The sequence below is a fragment of the Brachyistius frenatus genome, unplaced genomic scaffold (assembly GCF_029030835.1).
Source record: "Brachyistius frenatus isolate BFR_SWC_R1_liver_20210118 unplaced genomic scaffold, ASM2903083v1 Contig_6, whole genome shotgun sequence".
Classification (NCBI taxonomy): Eukaryota; Metazoa; Chordata; class Actinopteri; family Embiotocidae; genus Brachyistius; species Brachyistius frenatus.
The window spans coordinates 2,538,477-2,557,500 of NW_027210605.1; the positions used below are offsets into that span (position 1 = coordinate 2,538,477).

Below are 19,024 nucleotides of genomic sequence, written 5' to 3' on the forward strand. Positions count from 1 at the left end.
GCTGTTGGTAACATTTTTTTTGAAACAAGACAACAAGAGAGCAACAACTCGGCATAGAAAACCTTTCAGTGACATTTACGCAGTGGGGCTGCCCTCTGTGCATAAGTGGCTGTTTAGTTACCAACAGATAATTCATGAGATCAAGACGGGAGTAATTTCTGAATGGACAGTTTATTAAGGCTTGATTTCTTCTATAAAGAATATCCGAGAGAGAGATAGATAGAGATATCTTTTGAACAGGGTATGTCCACAACAGCTGTGGCCAGTAGGATAACCAATGTTTATTTAGTATTTCATGTCAATGATCCTTTTGTGGTGTTGATAAATATACTTCCATGGCTAACCTGACATCCCCTCTTGCAGCAAACATCTTCCGACAGTCTCATCAACATTAATCACAACCAGCTCATGCTTCCTGAGGTAAAAGACGGCCGTGGCTGCGACACACTCTTCGGTGGCTTCCGTTAAGAGCTCCTCATCCCCCCCCCCCCCCCCCCCCCCCCCCCCCCCCCCCCCCCCCCCCCCCCCCCCCCCCCCCCCCCCCCCCCCCCCCCCCCGTGACTCTATGCTGCTTGGAGAGAGCGGTGTGAAAAGGCAAACATGTGAAGGGCGTTCACCGTATTGCTTGGATCAACCCAGCTATTGATTAGTGGAGGTTAAAAAAAAAAAAAAAAAAAAAAAAAAGGAGAAGAAAGGCTACTGTTAAGGAGGTCAGTTCTCTAGATTACAGGGGGATACACCGGCCGGGTGAAAATACAACGCATCTGGAAATGCTGCTGTGACGCTCACAGCATACCTACGCTATTTCTATGTTCTAATGGGGGTAAAGTTCTAACAGAATCAAGACAGGTCATATAGCATGTACAATATCTAACATTATCTGAAAGTACAAACAAACGTACTGTCCAGGCCACATTACCTAAACATGTCCGAACGACAACATTATCGGTTGCAGTTCAAATATTCCAAACAGAAAAACGGTGAATTAGATTAGTTGAATTGGTTACTGTGACGCTACATGCGACTAAAAAGAAAAGATCCTTTTAAATGACACCGCCAGCATTCTTCTTATGCATCACCGGAACCTCGCAACCCACAAAATACTGTCGTGACAACCTTGAACTAATCAAGAGAGAACCTGCCGATCTGGAAGAAGAAAAATATTCTGCAGTCTGGCTTTGAATGCTGGGAAATGAGTGACAGAAGAACAGGGGTGCACCGTTTGTTTGTTTCTAAACCGAATGGTAACTGAACACCAACATTTCCACCTTCAAGACAAGCTGCAGGGAGGACACGGGGTTAAACATCTCCAGCCGACTTGCTGCGTTGCAGCTCGCCATGCACGGGCACACACATCTATTAATGACTTTTTATTATATTTTTTTAATATCCAATCTTTTTTTTTTCTGGTAACATACCTCAAAGTACTTTACCGTTTCATAATCAATGGTTTCAGTCTAGAACAAACTAGAGTTGCAACAACCAAAAAACACACAGAAACCACATTTCATTCTTAGTTTTTTTTTTTTCTTACTTGATAGTAAATCAGTTACATTAATTTTTAGGTTATACATTTTTAGGCTTTCTCCATGAATATATAGGCTCCTACGTTAAAGCTTAGCATTACGACCAACATGATAGACTTAGCAAAACCAAATTCAAGGGAAAAGAAAAAACAAGAGGATTAAGACAGAATGACGGTGAATGGACAAATATGTGAACCCTCCCCTTTTGTGGAACAAAAATGCAAGAGCAACAATTCATTCAATGTAGCAGTTACATCATTTCATAATTCTGTTAAAGCAATTTTAAATGGTGGATGAGACAATTCTCTCAGACTGGGTTGTGTACACAAGCAGAATCTCCTGAAGAAACATACAAAAGACCCCTTCCAGACAAACATTGAAAAAAAGCAAAGCAGAGGGGTATGAAAGATATCAATAGTACAATTTTTGATTTTAATGGTGAGAGTTCTGGTTGTGGAGGACACATCTGTTATTTCTTTCCCAGAGGCCTTTGCAATTCCTCCTTTGAAATGTCTCAAGTCCCGTGTGACTTCACACTATCCCTGATTTCTCCAGCAGTGTCACTGTTTGAGCAGTTCTTTTGAGAAGTCATCAATAATTAGAAAAAAAAAACATTAAGGCTCCAGAAAACAGGTTTCTGAAATGAAAATTGTCAGTAGTAAGCCAAAAAATAGAGATTTTGTCGATTTGAATGAAAAATAGATAAACCATTGAAGTTTTATTATCGCACAGTTCCAAGTCCGATGTTGCCTTTGGGATCCTCCAACCCTGTTGGCACAGTTAAACCTCTGAAGCATGGCAATGTTGCCCCCAAATGGACAAATAGGGGCAGGACACATCCGTTCCTGATTGTACTGAAATATAAAGTGGCAGATTTTTTTTTTTTTTTTCCTCCATGGTGCAGTCAAACCCTGATTCAATTGGAAAGAGGAGGGGGTGAGGGCAAGAGAGAGAAAACCAGTCCGGTGAGAGAAGAGTACGAGATGGAACGAAGAAAAAGAAAAATATTAAAAAGAACCTGAACTAAAGAGTGTGGTGGCAGCTAGGTAATACGTTAAATCAGCTTGTTATCCCTGCACAAGAAGTGGTGGTACATGGGGCAAAAAAAATAAAAAAAATAAAAAGCACAAGTCTTGACAATGGCAGAGATTCACCAGGATTAAATAGAAAAAAAAAAAAAATGAAGGGCTTGGTTGCATTTTCATATTCTTCTGTCTCTTAAATCAAGTCCTAGTGTAACTGTTGATCAAGCCAAGGATAAATGTCTTCTATTGTTTATTCCTGTTTTGGCGCTCCTGTTTGGAAAAAGAACAAAGAGGAACCATTAGACATAAAAACGTTACATAGCAGCAATAAACTGCAGGACGTTTTGATAAACAAAGGTTTGCACGGATTTATTTAAAGCAGTGATCAAAGACTAGATTAGGGGACTTTTTTTTTTTATCTTCAAGACAAAAGCAATCAACAATAAACATAAAAATAACTGAATGCCTACGGGACAGTCAACGACACCAACAAGAAAATGTGACAGCCGTTTACCTGATCCAACCGTGAGCGGTTCTGTATCTGAGGAGGTTCAAAAGTCTGTCAGATGGAGCAAACAGGAGGAAACAGACAAAAACAAAGATTTAGCCTCTTACAAATGTCACACAAAACAAAATGATCTCAAGAAAGTAGCATTTATGTGGCTAAAGTGAGCATTGATAACATCCATTTTCTAGGAAAATGTGACACACACAGTTTTGCTGTATTTTAGGTAACAATTAGATCACTTTACCAACCTTGCGGACCTCCTCCTCTTCCTCCTGCCTCTTCTCATAATGGGAGAAATCATCAAAGATGGAGGTGGTGTGTTTGTAGGTGGCGATGATCTTGAGCACCTGCTTGGCCTTCTCCAGAGGAACCTCCTGGGTATCACGGGAGTTGGTCACTGGCTTGTTGTCGTTGTTCTCCAGGCGGATGTGGCGCAGCTGGCTGTTAGGCACGTCCTTAACAAACAACCAGTCCACATCAAACTTGCCCTTCCACTTGTCCTGCGCCCAAACACCAGCACTGGTCCCATAGTCCACTGGTGAGCGCATCTCTGCCACACCGCAGAAATGGCCGCTGCCGTTGACGCTGAACAGCAGGTACACGGGACCTTTACCATTCATGGCCCGGAAGGCTGAGTCCAGCCGCTTGTTGCCGTGCTCCGTGCTGCACCAGATGGAGTACTTGATGGAGCGGTGGATATCGTCCTCAGAGTAGCTCTTAATGATGAAAACACGACCATTCTTCAGGTTCCATTCAAAGTCCTTGGGGTTGTAGCTGTGGGAGGCGCGCAGCTTTTCCAGCACTGGGTGAGACTCTGCACCAGGTCCCTGGCTGGCAGACGTTTGGGGGCCGTTGTTCCCACCACCAACCACACCCATCACACCACTACCGTCATGGCCAGGACCACCCTGCCCATAACCTTGGTTGCGGTTGCGTGGGGCAACCCAACGGGTCTGGGGTTGCGGGGGCTGGGTGTGGTTTTGGTAGGGCTGAGGTGGTGGCTGATGGTGCTGGTGCTGGTGTTGGTGTTGGTGTTGGTGCGGGTGTTGGTGCGGGTGTTGGTGTTGGTGCGGGTGCTGCTGATGGTGCTGCTGATGGTGCTGCTGATGGTGATGAGGGGGCTGGGGCTGTAAGGCCATATGCTGCATCTGGGGTTGCACCAAAGACTGGGGAGGAGGGGGCTGCATGGGTCCTTGCTGCATGGGTCCTTGCTGCATGGGGGCTTGAGGTGGCATGGCATGAGGCATGCCAAGAGGCGGCTGCTGTTGCTGCAGTGGAGCTGTGGCTACTTTAGTCACTGGGCCCTTGTCCCAGGTCCCAATGTTCATATTGTGTTTGATGGGTGGTGGGGGAAGAGCTCCCCCCGGATTGAGCATCCCCGGCTTCACCTTAGTTTTCAGCTGCTGTGGTTTGGCAGGCTTGCTGGCAATGGCCGCCCAGGAGGTGGGTTTAGGTGGAGGCATTCCAATAGGGGTGGCTCCATTTCCTGTGGCTGCCACCGCAGGGCCTCCAATCACAGATCCCACAGCCTTGACACCTGACCCCTGACCAGTGACATCCCCACCGATCTTCAAGCCAACCATACCCTGATCCAGGCTGTTCATACCAGGCGCTTTGTTCAGGGTGTCGCTGTGAAAGCCCGTCTGACCATCAGGCACCAGTGTGCCCCCCAGGGAGCTGGGAGGATAGCTATAGCTGCCACCGTAGGCTGAACTTTGAGTCTGCTGGCCCTGGGAGCCACTTGTGCCCCAAGCAGAGAAGGCAGGGTTTTCAGGGAAAAAGTTAAACCTGTGGGGATAGATGCTGCTCCCCAGGCCCCCCGGCTGGCCAAACACGGTGTCCGGCATGAAGTGATGGTCTCCATTACTCAAGGGTCCGTAGGGGGTGAGGTATGGAATAGGAGGGTCCCCACCTGTGGACCAGGGAGCCTCACTGAGGGGGTAAGGGAATCCAATTGAAGGAGCGTAGTAGCTGGACAGGTAGGGGTCGGTGATGGACTGATAGCTGTTGTTCTAAATTAATGAAAGTCAGAAGAGTCACAACATTAGCATGTATAGAGTTTGATTTTGAACTACCCTACACACACAAAAAGAAAACTCTGCTGGTAGTGGTTTTTGTTTTACAAGTAATATGAGTTTTGTTTCAGCTAATGCTAAACAGTGGAACAGTTCATTGCTCAGAACGTCATTTTAAGTGTGTAATAGGTGATTGTGCACACATTTACCATGACGTGGCCTTTAATGATGAAAGTGATCCTTAGAAACAAGGTGAGAGAAGATGGAGAGCGGACTTTACCTGAGTTGATTGACCAGTGAGGTATGGCTCAAAGTCATTGTCATGGACAGTCTCCTTCTGATGCAGTGAACCATTTTGCACTGCAAAAAAAACAAACAAATTACATTGATGAACATTTGCATTTATTTGTATTGGTGGCAGAGTTCCGTTTGATAGAAACAGCTATCAAGTTGTACTGGATTTCCAACAGACAACAGATGTAAAAAAAATAACTCTGCCATTACGTATTTCAATTGAAATATCTGTCCACTATAATTCATGCTGAAATGAATTTTGTTTGGTTTCAATATTATATTACTTCTATATATAGATATACTGACCAAAGGATTATATGAAAGGAAACTCATAATTTTAGTACTCGGTATCGTCTGTCCCCATTGCATGTGCTTTTCTAAAAGACGAAAACTAACATTTAAAAATCACAATTTGTAATCCATGCCAGACACCCCGGTGACACCTGAGACAAGCATATCCTGGAGGGGAATCAGCCTGTGGCCTGCTGCCAGTCAGGCGTGCAGGTGACGAATGACTCAAGACCTGACTGTCACTACACCTCCTTTAACAACTGCAGTAGATTAAATATGACTAGACCATCATAAAAAAAAATGCATTTATGAGGCTTTAATAATACCATGACCAATGCCAAAGTTAATAACAGCCAGACAACGATGAATTTCGAGTAAATCTTTCTGTACAATCAAGAGTTAGTGATTGAATTGAGAAGACCCAAAAATGTTAAATTGCTCATTCATGTTTAAAATGATGCACCACACCTTTAGTGGTAGTAAATGGTTATAAAACGTTTTGTCTCCTTAAGATGATTAGAGGCTGTGGTCTGCTTCGAATCACTGAATTTGCAATGGTTTCTGACCTTCACAAGATTCAGAGGAATATCATTGGAACATCCTAAAATTACATTTGACAGCGGCTGACCACAACCTTTATTCCTAACAAATTATAAACCTTCAGACTCCACTTTGAAGGATACAGAGGTGACTTGTGTCACACTGAAAACTCAAGATCTGGATCCAAGATCAAAATGCCATAACCTCAAAAAACATAAATGCCAAACCATTAGACTGCATTGTGCTGGATTTTTATTTATTATTATTATTATGGATACTTCTAGTGACAAATAAATAAAAGCATGATCCCCATCAAATTCTTGTGTGAAAATGTTATCCACAAACCTGCCCTTTTGAAGACAGTTAAGCGTTTCTAATCCAATATTTGATGCAGCAAACATTTTTTTTAATTTTTTTTACCAGTGCTGGTGTAGCTGAATACTGTTTATTTAACACATTGACATCTGAATAAAATATTTGGGACATAAACAGACACATTATTAAAAAAAAAAAAAAAAAAAAAAGGACTATTCTGCCTAAGTAACAGTTAATAGCAAATTAACTTCACATTAAAGCTTCACAATTACATAATTTCATCTGCACCGTTTCATCACTGCACCAATCCTCAACATCCTGTGTTTATTCACTCAAAATATTGTGCAGCCTGACAGCAGCGTGTCTTGAGAGGAGACGACGAGACTATTGCTGATGTGAACGGAGGCCTTCGGACTCAAAACACACATATGCAATGAAATGCTCTTAATTCATTCACGCCAACCAAACCAAACCAAACCAAAAAAAAAAAACCCTCACCTTTAGATGCTTGTCCCTTTGATCTCTGCATCAGGAGGGCGGAGGAGGTTGAATCATGAGGAGAAAAGAAAGAAAGAAAGAGAGAGACGAGGTTATTTTTCAAGCTGGTCTTTTGAGATTTCAACACGTAAGGATTTGGGACCGATTACAGCCCGCGATGGTCCCGACTCATCGCCCCAGAAACGGGAGCACAAGGCTATTTCCTGAAGAGAGGCAATGCAACAAAACATGTGTCTGACGTTACTGTTATTAAAAAAGGGGGGGGGGGGGTTATGGTGGTGGTGGTGGGGGCCCAGCAGCTTGAACCAGCCCGTGTGTTGATTTGATGTGTACGTAACTTATATTAGTTTTAGTAACCGGCTCGTGTGCAGCGTTAAGTCAAAGGCATTTCTTCGCCAACTAAAATGGCTTTCTGGACGCCGAAACAGCGTCGATGCAGCGTGCAGCTGAAGTTTGGGTTTTTTTGTGTGTGTGTTTAAAACAACAAGACTGGTAAACACTTCGGTCAGAATAAACACTCGTTCCTCTCAAAGTTAGTGAATAAAGTTCGCTTTGAGCCCTTTTTTTTAATTTTTTTAATGTGAATCTGTTTTCGGGTAAACTAGCTTTCGGGTTTTCACGTATTCAGCCGTGAAGGCTTTTCGGGGGGGGGGGGGACTTTTCTCTCCTGCGACGTTACGAGAAGATGTAGATATAAGGGTTTGTGTAAAAGAAAGAAAGAAATAGAAGATGCGTTTGACAACAGGCGTGACGGTGTCACCTTTCTCGTTAAAGTTCATTTAACACGTTTGGCAAATTTCACGGATTGCGGCTAAGCTAAGCTAAGGAGCTAGCACTTCCGAGGAATAGCCGGAGCCCAATAAATCGTTAGCAGACGAGCTAGCTTCGGCGAGGTAACATCGTCCTTTTTTTTTTTTTTCCTACCTGAGGGTCAATGCTCGTGGCAGACATAATTCATGAAGCAAAGTCCCTGGATTCTCACAGAGCCTGAGCTTGTGACTGGATTTCAAACCTCCTCCTCCTCCCCCCTCCGGGTGTTTCTCTTTTTTGGGGGAAAAGCAAGTTCACAGCTCGGGTTTGCGGTTAGCTTGCGAGGCTAGTTGTGCCGCTTAGCGTGTCGGCTAGCAGCTCGTAGCTCAGCTGTCTTTTCCGCCGTCGGACTGAAGATCACAAACTTCCACAGTTCAAGTCTGGTCCGTGTCCGGAAAGCGACAGAAAGTCCCGGTTACAGCTTTTCAAAGTTGACGGTACGCGTCGCCGAGTGGACCTTTTCGGATCTTGAATATTTCTGTCTTCGGACGCGTTTTACTTTAGTCTCTTTTTTTTTTTTTTTTTTTTTTTTTTTTTTTTTATTCCACAGAGAGAGAGAGAGAGAGAGAGAGAGAGAGAGATATCCCTCCTCAGTTAAAGCTCAGTCCACTTCCCCAATGGCTGCTGCTCCATCCGGGCTTTGAGCCGCCGCTGTAGTTCACGTCGCTCCCCGCGGGGTGGCAAAACTTTGAAGCACCCTCTTCCTTCACTGCTGTAGGTTAGGTTAGGTTAGGTTAGGTGTAGGTTAGGTTAGGTGTAGGTTAGGTTAGGTTAGGTTAGGTGTAGGTTAGGTTAGGTGTAGGTTAGGGTTAGGTAGGTGTAGGCTAGGTTAGGTGTAGGTTAGGTTAGGTGTAGGTTAGGGTTAGGTAGGTGTAGGTTAGGCTAGGTTAGGTGTAGGTTAGGTTAAGGTTGGATGTAGGTTAGGGTTAGGTAGGTTAGGTGTAGATTAGGTTAGGTGTAGGTTAGGGTTAGGTAGGTTAGGTGCAGGTTAGGTTAGGTGTAGGTTAGGTTAAGGTTAGGTGTAGGTTAGGGTTAGGTAGGTTAGGTGTAGAGTAGGTTAGGGTTAGGTAGGCTAGGTGTAGGTTAGGTTAAGGTTAGGTGTAGGTTAGGTGTAGGTTAGGGTTAGGTAGGTTAGGTGTAGATTAGGTTAGGTGTAGGTTAGGGTTAGGTAGGTTAGGTGTAGGTTAGGCTAGGTGTAGGTTAGGTTTAGTTTAGGGTTAGGTAGGTTAGGTGAACTTGCTTAAGCAAGTGAAGAATACACTTCACAAAAAGTTCTTCCCGCTAACCTTTTAAGCATTTACTTTTACTTTCTTATCAGATACATTCAGGCTTTTTACTCTTTTTAATATTAAAATGACTAATATTAAATTACTTTAAAAAACAATTTTTTTCTTCTTAGATATTTGTACTTTTACTGCAGTGTAGCTTTGAATTACTTGTATATACCTCTGCTGTCCTTTAACAATGTATAACACGGATGTAATGTCTGACATAGTGACACAAAAATAAGCCCAACTCATAAACACTGATGAGAACTTCAATCTTTTACTAGAATTAGGGCTATTTTCTGCAACTTCTGTGGGAGTAAACCAGGATGTCAGCAGACTGTTTGTGGTTTTCTTGCAGGGCCCCTTAGTCTACATCCGACAGTTCAGTTTGGCACAGTGCTCATGTGAGACTTGGAGGAATTTAAAAGCTGACACTTGGCACAATGAGACCACAGTGAACTTCCTGTCTAAAGCTCTCCAGGTCTTTTTGGCAGGTAAAATCATCACATATGTAAATGCAAACTATGTGTAGTCTGGGTGTGTCAGTGGCATTCATGTTGAAAATAATTGCAGAATAACCATGTTTTCACGGTAAATTTAGTATACTGTAACTTGCAGTTGAACTGGTTAGACTGAACTGTGACACAGCAGTCATTACTCTCTTCCACCACTAGGAGGTAGGAACGATACAGATACACATTCGCCCTAACTCAGCCAAAAGTCAAATTAGAATTTACTGTATGTGCATTTTATTACTATATATAGCAATTTATACTGACAGCAACATGTTTTTTTTTTTCTATGGCACTGACACTATAAGAACAGATTTAATTTCCCATCTTGTGAGAACTTCCTCTGGGTTATTTGCGTTTTACGGTCGTCAACCTCTGATAGTTGGCTATCAAGATCCAATACTTACTGAATGTGATACTTTAGATTATCTCGGCAAGTATAGATAAGGAATTGAGACTACAATTTATTCAAATATGCACAACAAGGGCCTCAAACAAAGATAAAATCGGTACCCACTATATATCTTTTTCATTAAATACCTCCAAGGAAAGAGCAAGACTACACAGCTTATTTTATGTTTTGCCAGTTAATACTCCATTTTCACAATTCATTTACATCCGCATGTCAACACCTACAGGATAAATACGAAAAGGAGGCGTTTATTACGAGCTTCTTTGAGATGTAGTCTTTTGGTATTTGTTGTAATACATCATGCGCTGAATGTAAAAGTACAGCACATAATTCACTGTATTATAATGAGTTATAGGTAAAACACTTTGTTATTCAGTTGTAAGCTTTAAGTTACCATCTTACGGTTACTGCTGTATTTAATAATATCTTTCTAATATCCCTCCAATAGTGATATTTGTTTTGCTACAGCATGGTCCTGAAATGATTTACATGCTGAGCCTTTCTCCTAAGAGGCGGAGCAACATGGTATGTTCAGTCTGTCATTCATTCACGGATCAATGAGCACACGTTCTGGCAGTTGGGGGATTTTCTGGAAAGCAGTCTCCTGTAGGCTGCTGTACAGGCCCCCGCAGCTGATCATATTATTTCAGCTAGTGTGCTGCACTCACCTTCAGTCTGCGCTCCACTATGAACCGCAAAAGGAATGACTGGCACAGGACAAAAAGGGAAAGGAAGACCTACATGCTACAGAATGATGGATGACGGGAGAACTATGCTGCACATCCTGGAGGAGCCTGAGATGCGAAGGGAAGGGGTGAGACTTGAAACTTTTCAGAACTGGCCAGCAGATGCACCCGTCACATCTGGAGACCTGGCCAAGGCAGGTTTCTTCTTTCTGGGCCCTGGGGATAAAGTCCAGTGTTTTTGCTGCGGAGGGATTTTAAGATGCTGGGTACACGGGGACAGCCCAGCCGCAGAGCATAAAAGGCACTTCCCTACTTGCTGTTTCATCCTGGGTCAAGCTGTGGGAAATGTTCCTCTTCAAGTTGGCTCCTCAGACTCTGTGGACGGCCAGCTGTTGAGTCAGCTCCAGAGGATGACTCTGGATGACCAGGGAACAGCTGGACAAGCAGTCTACCCAGAGATGGAAGCAGAGGATTCCCGGCTCACCACCTTTCACAACTGGCCCACCGAGGCCTCAGTCCAGCCAGATGTTCTCGCCAGAGCAGGGTTTTTCTACACAGGTACTCAATATCTCACTACAGAGCCGAAAACATTTATATAGTAATTACTTCCTTTCTTTATTGTTTAATACTTAAGTATCCATTAGTATGTTTCAGTGAAATACTCAGCACTGACCTAGTCACTGCTAGAGCGACCCCTCTATGTGAGAGAGTTCACGGTACAATTGTCCTGCTGAGTCATGATGTTGTGGACAGAACAACCTGGACAAAGCTGGGGCTGCTACAGAAGAAGGGCTGTGCAGCTTCAGGCAATACACAGGGTGCGGACACAACACCATGGAGACTAATGCAAGATAATGTAATCAAATCAAGTGCCCATACAGAGAGTATTGTTTCGGTGAAGCAGTGTTCGTTTTATTGAGAATGTGTCACAGAAGCTTTGATTCAGTTTTACTGTCATTTTTTTTTACCAGTCGTAGTTCGTGCATCGATTGCTTTTAAAATTTGACCCATAAAGCTAAACCTTTCTCGCTTAGGGCAAAGTTTGAGTGTAAAGAGATTTTCTGTATTCGCACATAAAACTGCAAAGATGCAGTCGGCCTGTGCCATTAGACTCTTTTTCACAGTAGTGTTATACATTATCGCAGGTCATGGTGACAACGTCAAGTGTTTCTACTGTGATGGAGGGCTGAGGAACTGGGAGCCAGGTGACGACCCCTGGCAGGAACATGCCAAATGGTTTCCACGGTAACAGCATGATTTTCACATCATTTTATATACAGCGCTGTGCTAACGTTTTGGACACTTTGGATGTTTGGATTCTGATCTATCGTGCTGTGCCATCAGAGAGGCGCCGGATCAGTCTCAAATTCATTCTGCCGCCTGAGATAATGACCCGAAACATACAGCCAGTCATAAAGAACTATGTAGAGTGACAAAAACAACAAAGAGTCCTGTAACAAATGGTCCCCTGTAGAACGCTCAGATCTCAACATCACAGAGTCACTCTGGGATCACATGGAGTGACAGAAGTAATTGATGTTTGGAGCAACCTACTTGCCAAGTATCTTGCAAAACTGCACACAATTTACCAGAGGAGGACTGGTGCCATTTTGAAGGCAGATGGTGACCACATCCAATATTGATTTGTTTTGTTTTTTGTTAAGTGTAATTTTCTATGTAATTTATTGATAAATCGAATGAGACTGGCATCGTCTTTTAAAATATGCTCACTTTACTTCCAGTGCAAAAGCTTTGGTGCAGTACCTCTTGTAAAGAGATGCATTTTGCGTAGCTATACAGTTTACCACGATCAGCCACAACTTTAAGAGCACTGACAGGTGAAGCATGAAGTGAGACTGTCCAGCAATAAAACCTCCCTTTATTAAGGTTTTTAATGTTCAGTTAAGTTTCTATTCGGTCCGATAGAGAGGTGTTTATTTAAATGTTTTTTAGAGACTGTAATTTGTGGTGCTGTTGGACTATACTGAGTCACACTGTGAGGTGTTCCTAATCCTTCGTCAAGCCAAGTCATTTAAATGGGACGGGCAAAATATTATTCAAACCTGTCATATATCTGTGCAGTCCAATAGCCCCACAAATTAGTTTCCAAAATGACCAGTAAAATAATAAATTCTCTCCATTAGACTGAATAATAACTTTATAATGCTCATGAAGGGATTGCAGGGCTGTTGTATTGAAATTCATACCTCACCTGTCAGTAGTTTGAAAGTTGTGGCTGTTTGGTGTGTGTGTGCGTGTGTATGTATATATATATATATATATATAAACATCTCAGGTTATAAAGCAGCCTCTTTGTATTTCTCAGATGTGAGTTTTTAATCCAATCGCGAGGGCGGGAGTACGTCAGCAACATTCAGGATGCTCATTTCCATCTGGGTGAGACTGTGGTGAGATCCTTATCCCTCTTATCTAATCAGGATGACACCTATTTAGAATCTCTGAAACATTATAACCGCACATTAATGAATGGAAGTTTGTCTTTGCTGCATTTAAAATCTTTTACGACTTTCAATGCAAGTTCAAAATGTCATCACTTTTCTAGGGAGGATCACAGACCCCCACGGGCAGAGACATTGGATCCAGAAATGGTAAGTAATTTAAAATTTAAACAAAGAATTACTCATCAATCAAAAGCCTCAAACTTAAATCTTACCAAGCAGACAGGAAAAACAATATAGGGGCCTCCTCCTTAGTATATGTTGTACAGCAAAGAATCAAAGTGTCAACATGCATTTTTGTTTGTTCTCAAAAAGTCTGTGAGGATTATTAAACATTTTGATTTACACAAAGGGAGAAAATAAAAGGCTGAAACCTCTTTATTAAAATTTTTGGACCAAGGTGATGTAGCACTTTGGTTGGGATACGGATTTGATGGATAAAAGCATAACTTGCACGAGCTCCATTCAAAATCTCAAATTAGCCACTGAGCTAGAAGAAAGCAGGCTTTTTTCTTTTCTTTGCAAGGCTGCTGAAAAGGAAATAAATGGATGTTCAATTACCTGAGCTAATGTTTGCTCTGGGATTGCAGTAATTAGAAAGCACTATGGAAACCATTTGACTATTGCTTATGGTTGCAGGGCAGTCATGAGAGGGCAAATATTCTATACAGTGAAGGAAGCACAATTGTAATCTGTTTCAGCAGACGCACAGAAGACATCTGTGGTTTGAAATGTTAATGTCTTGGCAGAAAAAGGTAAACTGCACAATTTGCCTTATATAGATTAAATAAAGTGTGTGGTGCTTGGAGCAGTGTAAAAATTGTACCCGACTTCCAGTGGCTGATCACCAGACTGCGTCGCTCATCTTCGTCACTTCTTCCTCCCTGTCATCCACCAGATATGGTCGGAAGTGTGGGAGCTTCATCGGTCATGCTCTCGCCGGTGGTGCAGACGGTGCTCCAGATGGGCTTTGAAGCCAGCCTGGTGGAGAGTCTGGTCCAGACCAAGTACCTTCTGACAGGCCAGCATTACACATCTGTATCTGACCTGGTTACTGATGTACTGCAGGCAGAGGAGGAGGACAGACAGAGGGGGCCACAGAGCAGAGGTAAAAGATAGGCCTGCCAAAACTAGGACATAATCAATAATCAATAATTTTGCGTCATTGTTAAGAATTATTCCCAGTCATCTGTACAAAAACATCTGGATGACACTAATAGAACTGCCATAACTTCATCACTATTTCAACATCATTCTTCACACTTTGAGGTTTGACTGGTGCATTTTAAATGATGGTCAACTCATCTCGCCCTCATCCTCTGCTATTATTTAAAAGACACGAGTGGAGAATTAGATAGATAGATATACTTTATTGATCCCATAAGAGGCAGCATGGATAAGAACGATACAGGGTAAAAGCAATAAAAAATAGAGGTCGTAAAAATATAAAATATAAAAATGTAATGTTTTTACAAATAAAATAAAATAAATTAAACAACAGTGCAACAGTCAACAGTAGTGAAAACAAGTTGACTGAACAATTTCTAATATTTAACCAACCACATTTCGAGGAATCGGTTGACAATAACATTATTTAAGATTTAGCATAAAAAGACAATGGAATAAAAGCACCAAGCTGTATGGTAAAATAGTTCAAGCCTAACTCCACATTGACCTGCTACAGCAATAAAACACTGATGAATCTATATATATCATAAAATATATGGAGTGTTGGAGGAAGTATTTAAATCATTTACTTAAGTAAAAGTAGCAAAACTACAGTGTAAAAATACTGTGACAAGTAAAAGTCCTATTCTCATAATCTTGCTGAAGTACAAAAGTTCCAGCTTCAAAATGTACTTAAAGTACCAAAAGTAAAATCACTCCATTTGCAAAATAGCCCATTTCAGAATCACATATAGTGCATAATTGGTTACTAATTTTTGATTCATTAACGTGTACATCACTTTAATGTGGAAGCATAATTCATTAGTTGAATATGCATAATAATTAGTGGCCTAAATAAAGCTTGAAAAGAAATGTAGTGGAGTACAAAGTGCCTGCAATCTTTGCCTTTAAAATAAAGCCTACTGGAGCAGAAGGAGAAAGTAGCATCACAAGTAAATAGGCCTCCTTAAGTACAAGTAGCAAACAGGACAGAGGAGGTTAAAACAAAAAGGACAGCTTTATTTATTTTACTTTTTCGGTAATAAAACGAAAACCTAAAGTGCAGCAAAACATTCCACAAGTCATAACCAAGAAATAAAAGCTTATACTTACGAGGAAGAACAAATATGAACCAACGAAGAAGAGCGGGTAAACAAACAATAGGGGTTGATTGTCCAACGAGGCCCAGGTGAGTCCATAAACTGGCGGGAAACTAACCCCCCCCAAAAAAGGTAGGAAGTGATGTAGACATCGCTGCGATAGACTAGAAACTTCAAAATAAAATAGGAAGTGACTGCAAAAGAAGAAGAAACGCGCAAAGCAAACAGAAACAGTGACAAACTGGTAACATATGATAACATGCAGGGCAGGGCCATTTTTCTGCTGAGACATTACTTCTGTTATTAATAGTTTTAAAAGCCGTTTTCAAATGATACCTTTATAGCCCGCTCTTAATTAAGTAAGGCTTTAAAGGTGACATTTTTACTTGTTTGTAGTAAAGGATCTGAACATTTCTTCCACCACTAATAATTATTGAACTTGCAATTTTATACAGAAAACCAAAAAAAAAAAAAAAAAAATTCACTGCTGAAAGACCAGCCACTCAATTCTGACAATAAATAATACAGTTTTACTTGAGAGTTGGGACCTTTCTTGTTTCTGAGGTACCATTTTTAATAACCCAAATTTCAATGTTACAATGGCAGTGTAAGTTCATAATATATTTTCATGTTCGTGTGTTTCAGAGCCTGAGAGGAGGCAGGGCTCAAGTGCAGGAAATGTCAGGACACAGACACCCATCAGAGAGAAAGGTCAGCGGTTAAAATCTACATGATTTGCAAGGGGGAAAAAAAAAGAAAAAAAAATCCCCTTTTCTGTTTGTAATAAAAAAAAATGTTGTTGTTGTTTTACATCGAATTAGCCTGTTGAACTGCTGACATGCGATTGCTACATGGTGGCAGCGTTCGGGCTTCATTTACAACACTTGAACAAATAATTTGTGGATGCGCGTAAATCCGTTTCTCTCTGCGTTTTCTCCAACAGTGAAGGACCCGAGTCCAGAGGAGCTGCTCAGGCAGCTGCAGGAGGAGAGGACCTGTAAAGTGTGCATGGACAAGCCGGTGTCCATTGTCTTCATCCCCTGCGGTCATCTGGTGGTGTGCGGCGATTGTGCTGCCAGCCTGCGTCACTGCCCCATCTGCAGAGCTGTCATCAGAGGCAGTGTTCGTGCTTTCATGTCCTGAGGCTGTAGCGAAAAGCCACACTCATTCAGGTGTTGCATGAGTGGCCCTGAGATTTCCACTGTACTCAATTACCCCTGTACTGATAAACATAGAGACTGCCGGTTGCTTGTTTTTTTTTTTTTTTTATCAGTTTACAGATAATTCTCTATGATAAACACTTCAAGCCGTTCCACTTGTACATCGTCATCATTATAATTTCATTCTTACGTGAACAAAAATTACACCCAAGATCATTAAAAGAGCACATTCTTTTATTAACAAACACCTATTTACAGGAACACAAAGCACAGTTCTGGATAAATAGGATTACACAATCAAGGTCACATGGAGCAACACAGGACGCAGAACAGAAGAGAAAAATAATCTTTTCCACTTTCTATACAACGAAAAAGAATTATCTACAAAGAGGTGGAATATTTTTCAGTGGAGACTAGCACATACACAACCAGAACAGGTTTCAACTAATCACCAGTCACCGGGTATAGGAAAAGGCTGTATTGCACTGAGAGGAAGACTATAACGATTTCAGTAGCATTTTAACTACTAATACTGAGTATGTTACAATAATGAGGTGCTTTGTTTCTACTTAACCACACTAGGAGTGTGTAAATTATAGAGTAATGACATATAAATTATTGCAACCCTCCAATAGAGAAGTGACCAATCAAATCAAAATGGCTCACTCTCATTATTCTGAAATTCTTCAGCAGAAGTGGTCAGATGATTTTCAGAATCAGTTTGTAGGCTGTGTCTGGCAGTGAAGAACATCAAATATCACAGAGGAATCTGACACTCACTCAATATTTTTAGGTGCTGACAATAAACAAAAAAAACAACAAAAAAAACAAGAGGAACAAAAAGAAACTCGTCTTTTCACGACTCTTTGAAAAAACAAGCTAAACAATCAGCTTCAGTCTTTGCACCAAGATCTATTGCCATCAAACAAATGGCATACTGAAAAGACTCTGGATTCAGATTTAGTGGGAAACATATCATATTTATGAAGAATAAAACTGAGGGTTGTGAAAACACATAGTAAAGAAACAAATCGTGTCCAGGGCAATGTGTTGACTAAAACATAGATTTATGTTCGAGCAAACATCAGAAACTCCGTCGCCTTGCAACTTGTACATGAACACGTTGAACACCAGAGGACAGTAGTGATTCACACAAACAGTAAGGCAACAGGGGATCTGACAGTATCTGACTTAGTCCTGATAGATTTCATTTGAACAAAAAAGTGCTGCTGATCAGTGGAGGAGATAAGACCCATGTGCGGTGCAACGTTTGGCTCGTAAAGGTTAAGCATATTTCTGGGCCAAAATAAAAGATATATCCGAGTACGACACTAACTCAGTTACAGTTTAACCAGCTCGTATAGTCAGTTTAAGACGCCAGTTTTGCTATTTTTTTTTTTTATGACTTAATATGTTGCACACATAATTACAATACAAATCGTGTTAAAAAAAAAAAAAAAAAAAAACCATGCTGTAAAATGATCACAACCGAGACGATCACCACTCAGAATTTAAACTGTTGAACTGACAGGAGACATTGTTCTGATCTATTCGGGTATAGCTGCGCTACTTCTACACTGAAGACCATACCCGAACAACTCAACGCTGCCGTGTGCGATAAAAAAAATAATAAAAAAAATCTATTGTTTTCTTCAAGTTAAAAATATGCCGTGTCACCTTTGCTCGAGTGTGTGTAATGATCACCTCCGTCACATCTGTCAGTAGTTAAGAGGAGAAGAACTGAAGAGTAAAAACAAAGCTCTCGGCATACCGTCCTGAAACACAAACACCTGACACTTCAGAAAATACTGACGTTCCTGTTGGTGAAAATAGTCACAATAATAAGACTCCAGAAATAAAACTAAGACTTGCATGCCATTTCCTCGTGTATGAACACCTCTTACAGGCAAACGCTCTTTTGCATTCTTGATAATTCACATTTCAAACTCTAAATTGAACCCCCCCCTCCATCCTCTCCCTAGTTTCATTATTTACATTTTCTATTTTTGACAGATGCCCCTGTAGGTTTGGTGCTTTTGTTCCCTCCCCACCCTCCACCTCTCCTCTCCTCTCCCCTGTCTCTTCCTGCTTTGCTTCTGTATTTATGCACACAGATCCTGGCCTAAAGTAAACAGGCAGCACACAATGGCTCATTCCACAGGCTCCACTGTAATTCAGCCCTCCGGCCAAGATCTGAGCCAAACCAGCAAAAACATGCTAAATCACTGAGTCCTCTAAGACACAGTACCACAGACTGGGAATTCTGGGCAGTCGTCGGTTACATACACAATGTATTTATTAGCAGTACATGTTCTATACAGTCCCGGTTTTGGGAGAAGTAGCCCGTGGTCACGGCAGCGGGACATCAACAGAGAACTCAACACAAAGAAAATGATTGATACTTCCCTAAACACACAAATACCCCTAAACACACACTT

At 41.6% G+C, this 19,024-nt stretch overlaps 3 protein-coding genes across 5 annotated transcripts in view; 1 reads left to right on the forward strand and 2 right to left on the reverse strand.

Annotated features, from left to right (window-relative positions):
• Positions 1–1,505: 1,505 nt before the first annotated feature.
• Positions 1,506–8,454, reverse strand: LOC138636695 (YTH domain-containing family protein 1-like). 2 transcript variants are annotated; one of them, XM_069724841.1, is made up of 6 exons: positions 7,937–8,454; positions 7,013–7,037; positions 5,355–5,434; positions 3,308–5,071; positions 3,066–3,110; positions 1,506–2,821 (listed from the first exon to the last, which is right to left on the reverse strand). In XM_069724841.1, exons 1-6 carry the CDS (start codon positions 7,961–7,963, stop codon positions 2,795–2,797), a joined length of 1,968 nt encoding a protein of 655 aa, XP_069580942.1. In that variant the 5' UTR covers positions 7,964–8,454; the 3' UTR covers positions 1,506–2,794. The 2 variants fall into 2 exon arrangements, with proteins under 2 accessions (XP_069580942.1, XP_069580951.1); XM_069724850.1 differs by having other exon boundaries at positions 2,777–2,821; positions 3,304–5,071.
• A 1,006-nt stretch (positions 8,455–9,460) lies between these two features.
• birc7 (baculoviral IAP repeat containing 7) lies at positions 9,461–16,737 on the forward strand. The gene is made up of 8 exons (XM_069724962.1): positions 9,461–9,584; positions 10,483–11,258; positions 11,846–11,945; positions 13,027–13,108; positions 13,264–13,309; positions 14,058–14,267; positions 16,072–16,137; positions 16,370–16,737. Exons 2-8 carry the CDS (start codon positions 10,718–10,720, stop codon positions 16,567–16,569), a joined length of 1,245 nt encoding a protein of 414 aa, XP_069581063.1. The 5' UTR covers positions 9,461–9,584; positions 10,483–10,717; the 3' UTR covers positions 16,570–16,737.
• Positions 16,738–16,802: 65 nt separating this feature from the next.
• nkain4 (sodium/potassium transporting ATPase interacting 4) overlaps positions 16,803–19,024 on the reverse strand; it is a 46,784-nt gene continuing 44,562 nt past the window's right edge. For both annotated transcript variants that reach the window (XM_069724991.1, XM_069724974.1), the window contains one exon: positions 16,803–19,024. This exon is cut by the window's right edge and continues 240 nt beyond it. The gene's annotated coding sequence lies outside the window, so the exon portion shown is untranslated.

Coding starts and splice junctions, on each gene's coding strand:
- LOC138636695 (XM_069724841.1), bottom strand. CDS start 7,963: ATGTCTGCCACGAGCATTGACCCTCAG. Junction 5,435..7,012: donor AAAGGGACAAGCATCTAAAG/GTGAGGGTTTTT, acceptor TTTTTTTTGCAG/TGCAAAATGGTTCACTGCAT. Junction 5,072..5,354: donor TCACTGGTCAATCAACTCAG/GTAAAGTCCGCT, acceptor TCATTAATTTAG/AACAACAGCTATCAGTCCAT.
- birc7 (XM_069724962.1), top strand. CDS start 10,718: ATGACTGGCACAGGACAAAAAGGGAAAGGAAGACCTACATGCTACAGA. Junction 11,946..13,026: donor CATGCCAAATGGTTTCCACG/GTAACAGCATGA, acceptor TGTATTTCTCAG/ATGTGAGTTTTTAATCCAAT. Junction 14,268..16,071: donor GAGGGGGCCACAGAGCAGAG/GTAAAAGATAGG, acceptor CGTGTGTTTCAG/AGCCTGAGAGGAGGCAGGGC.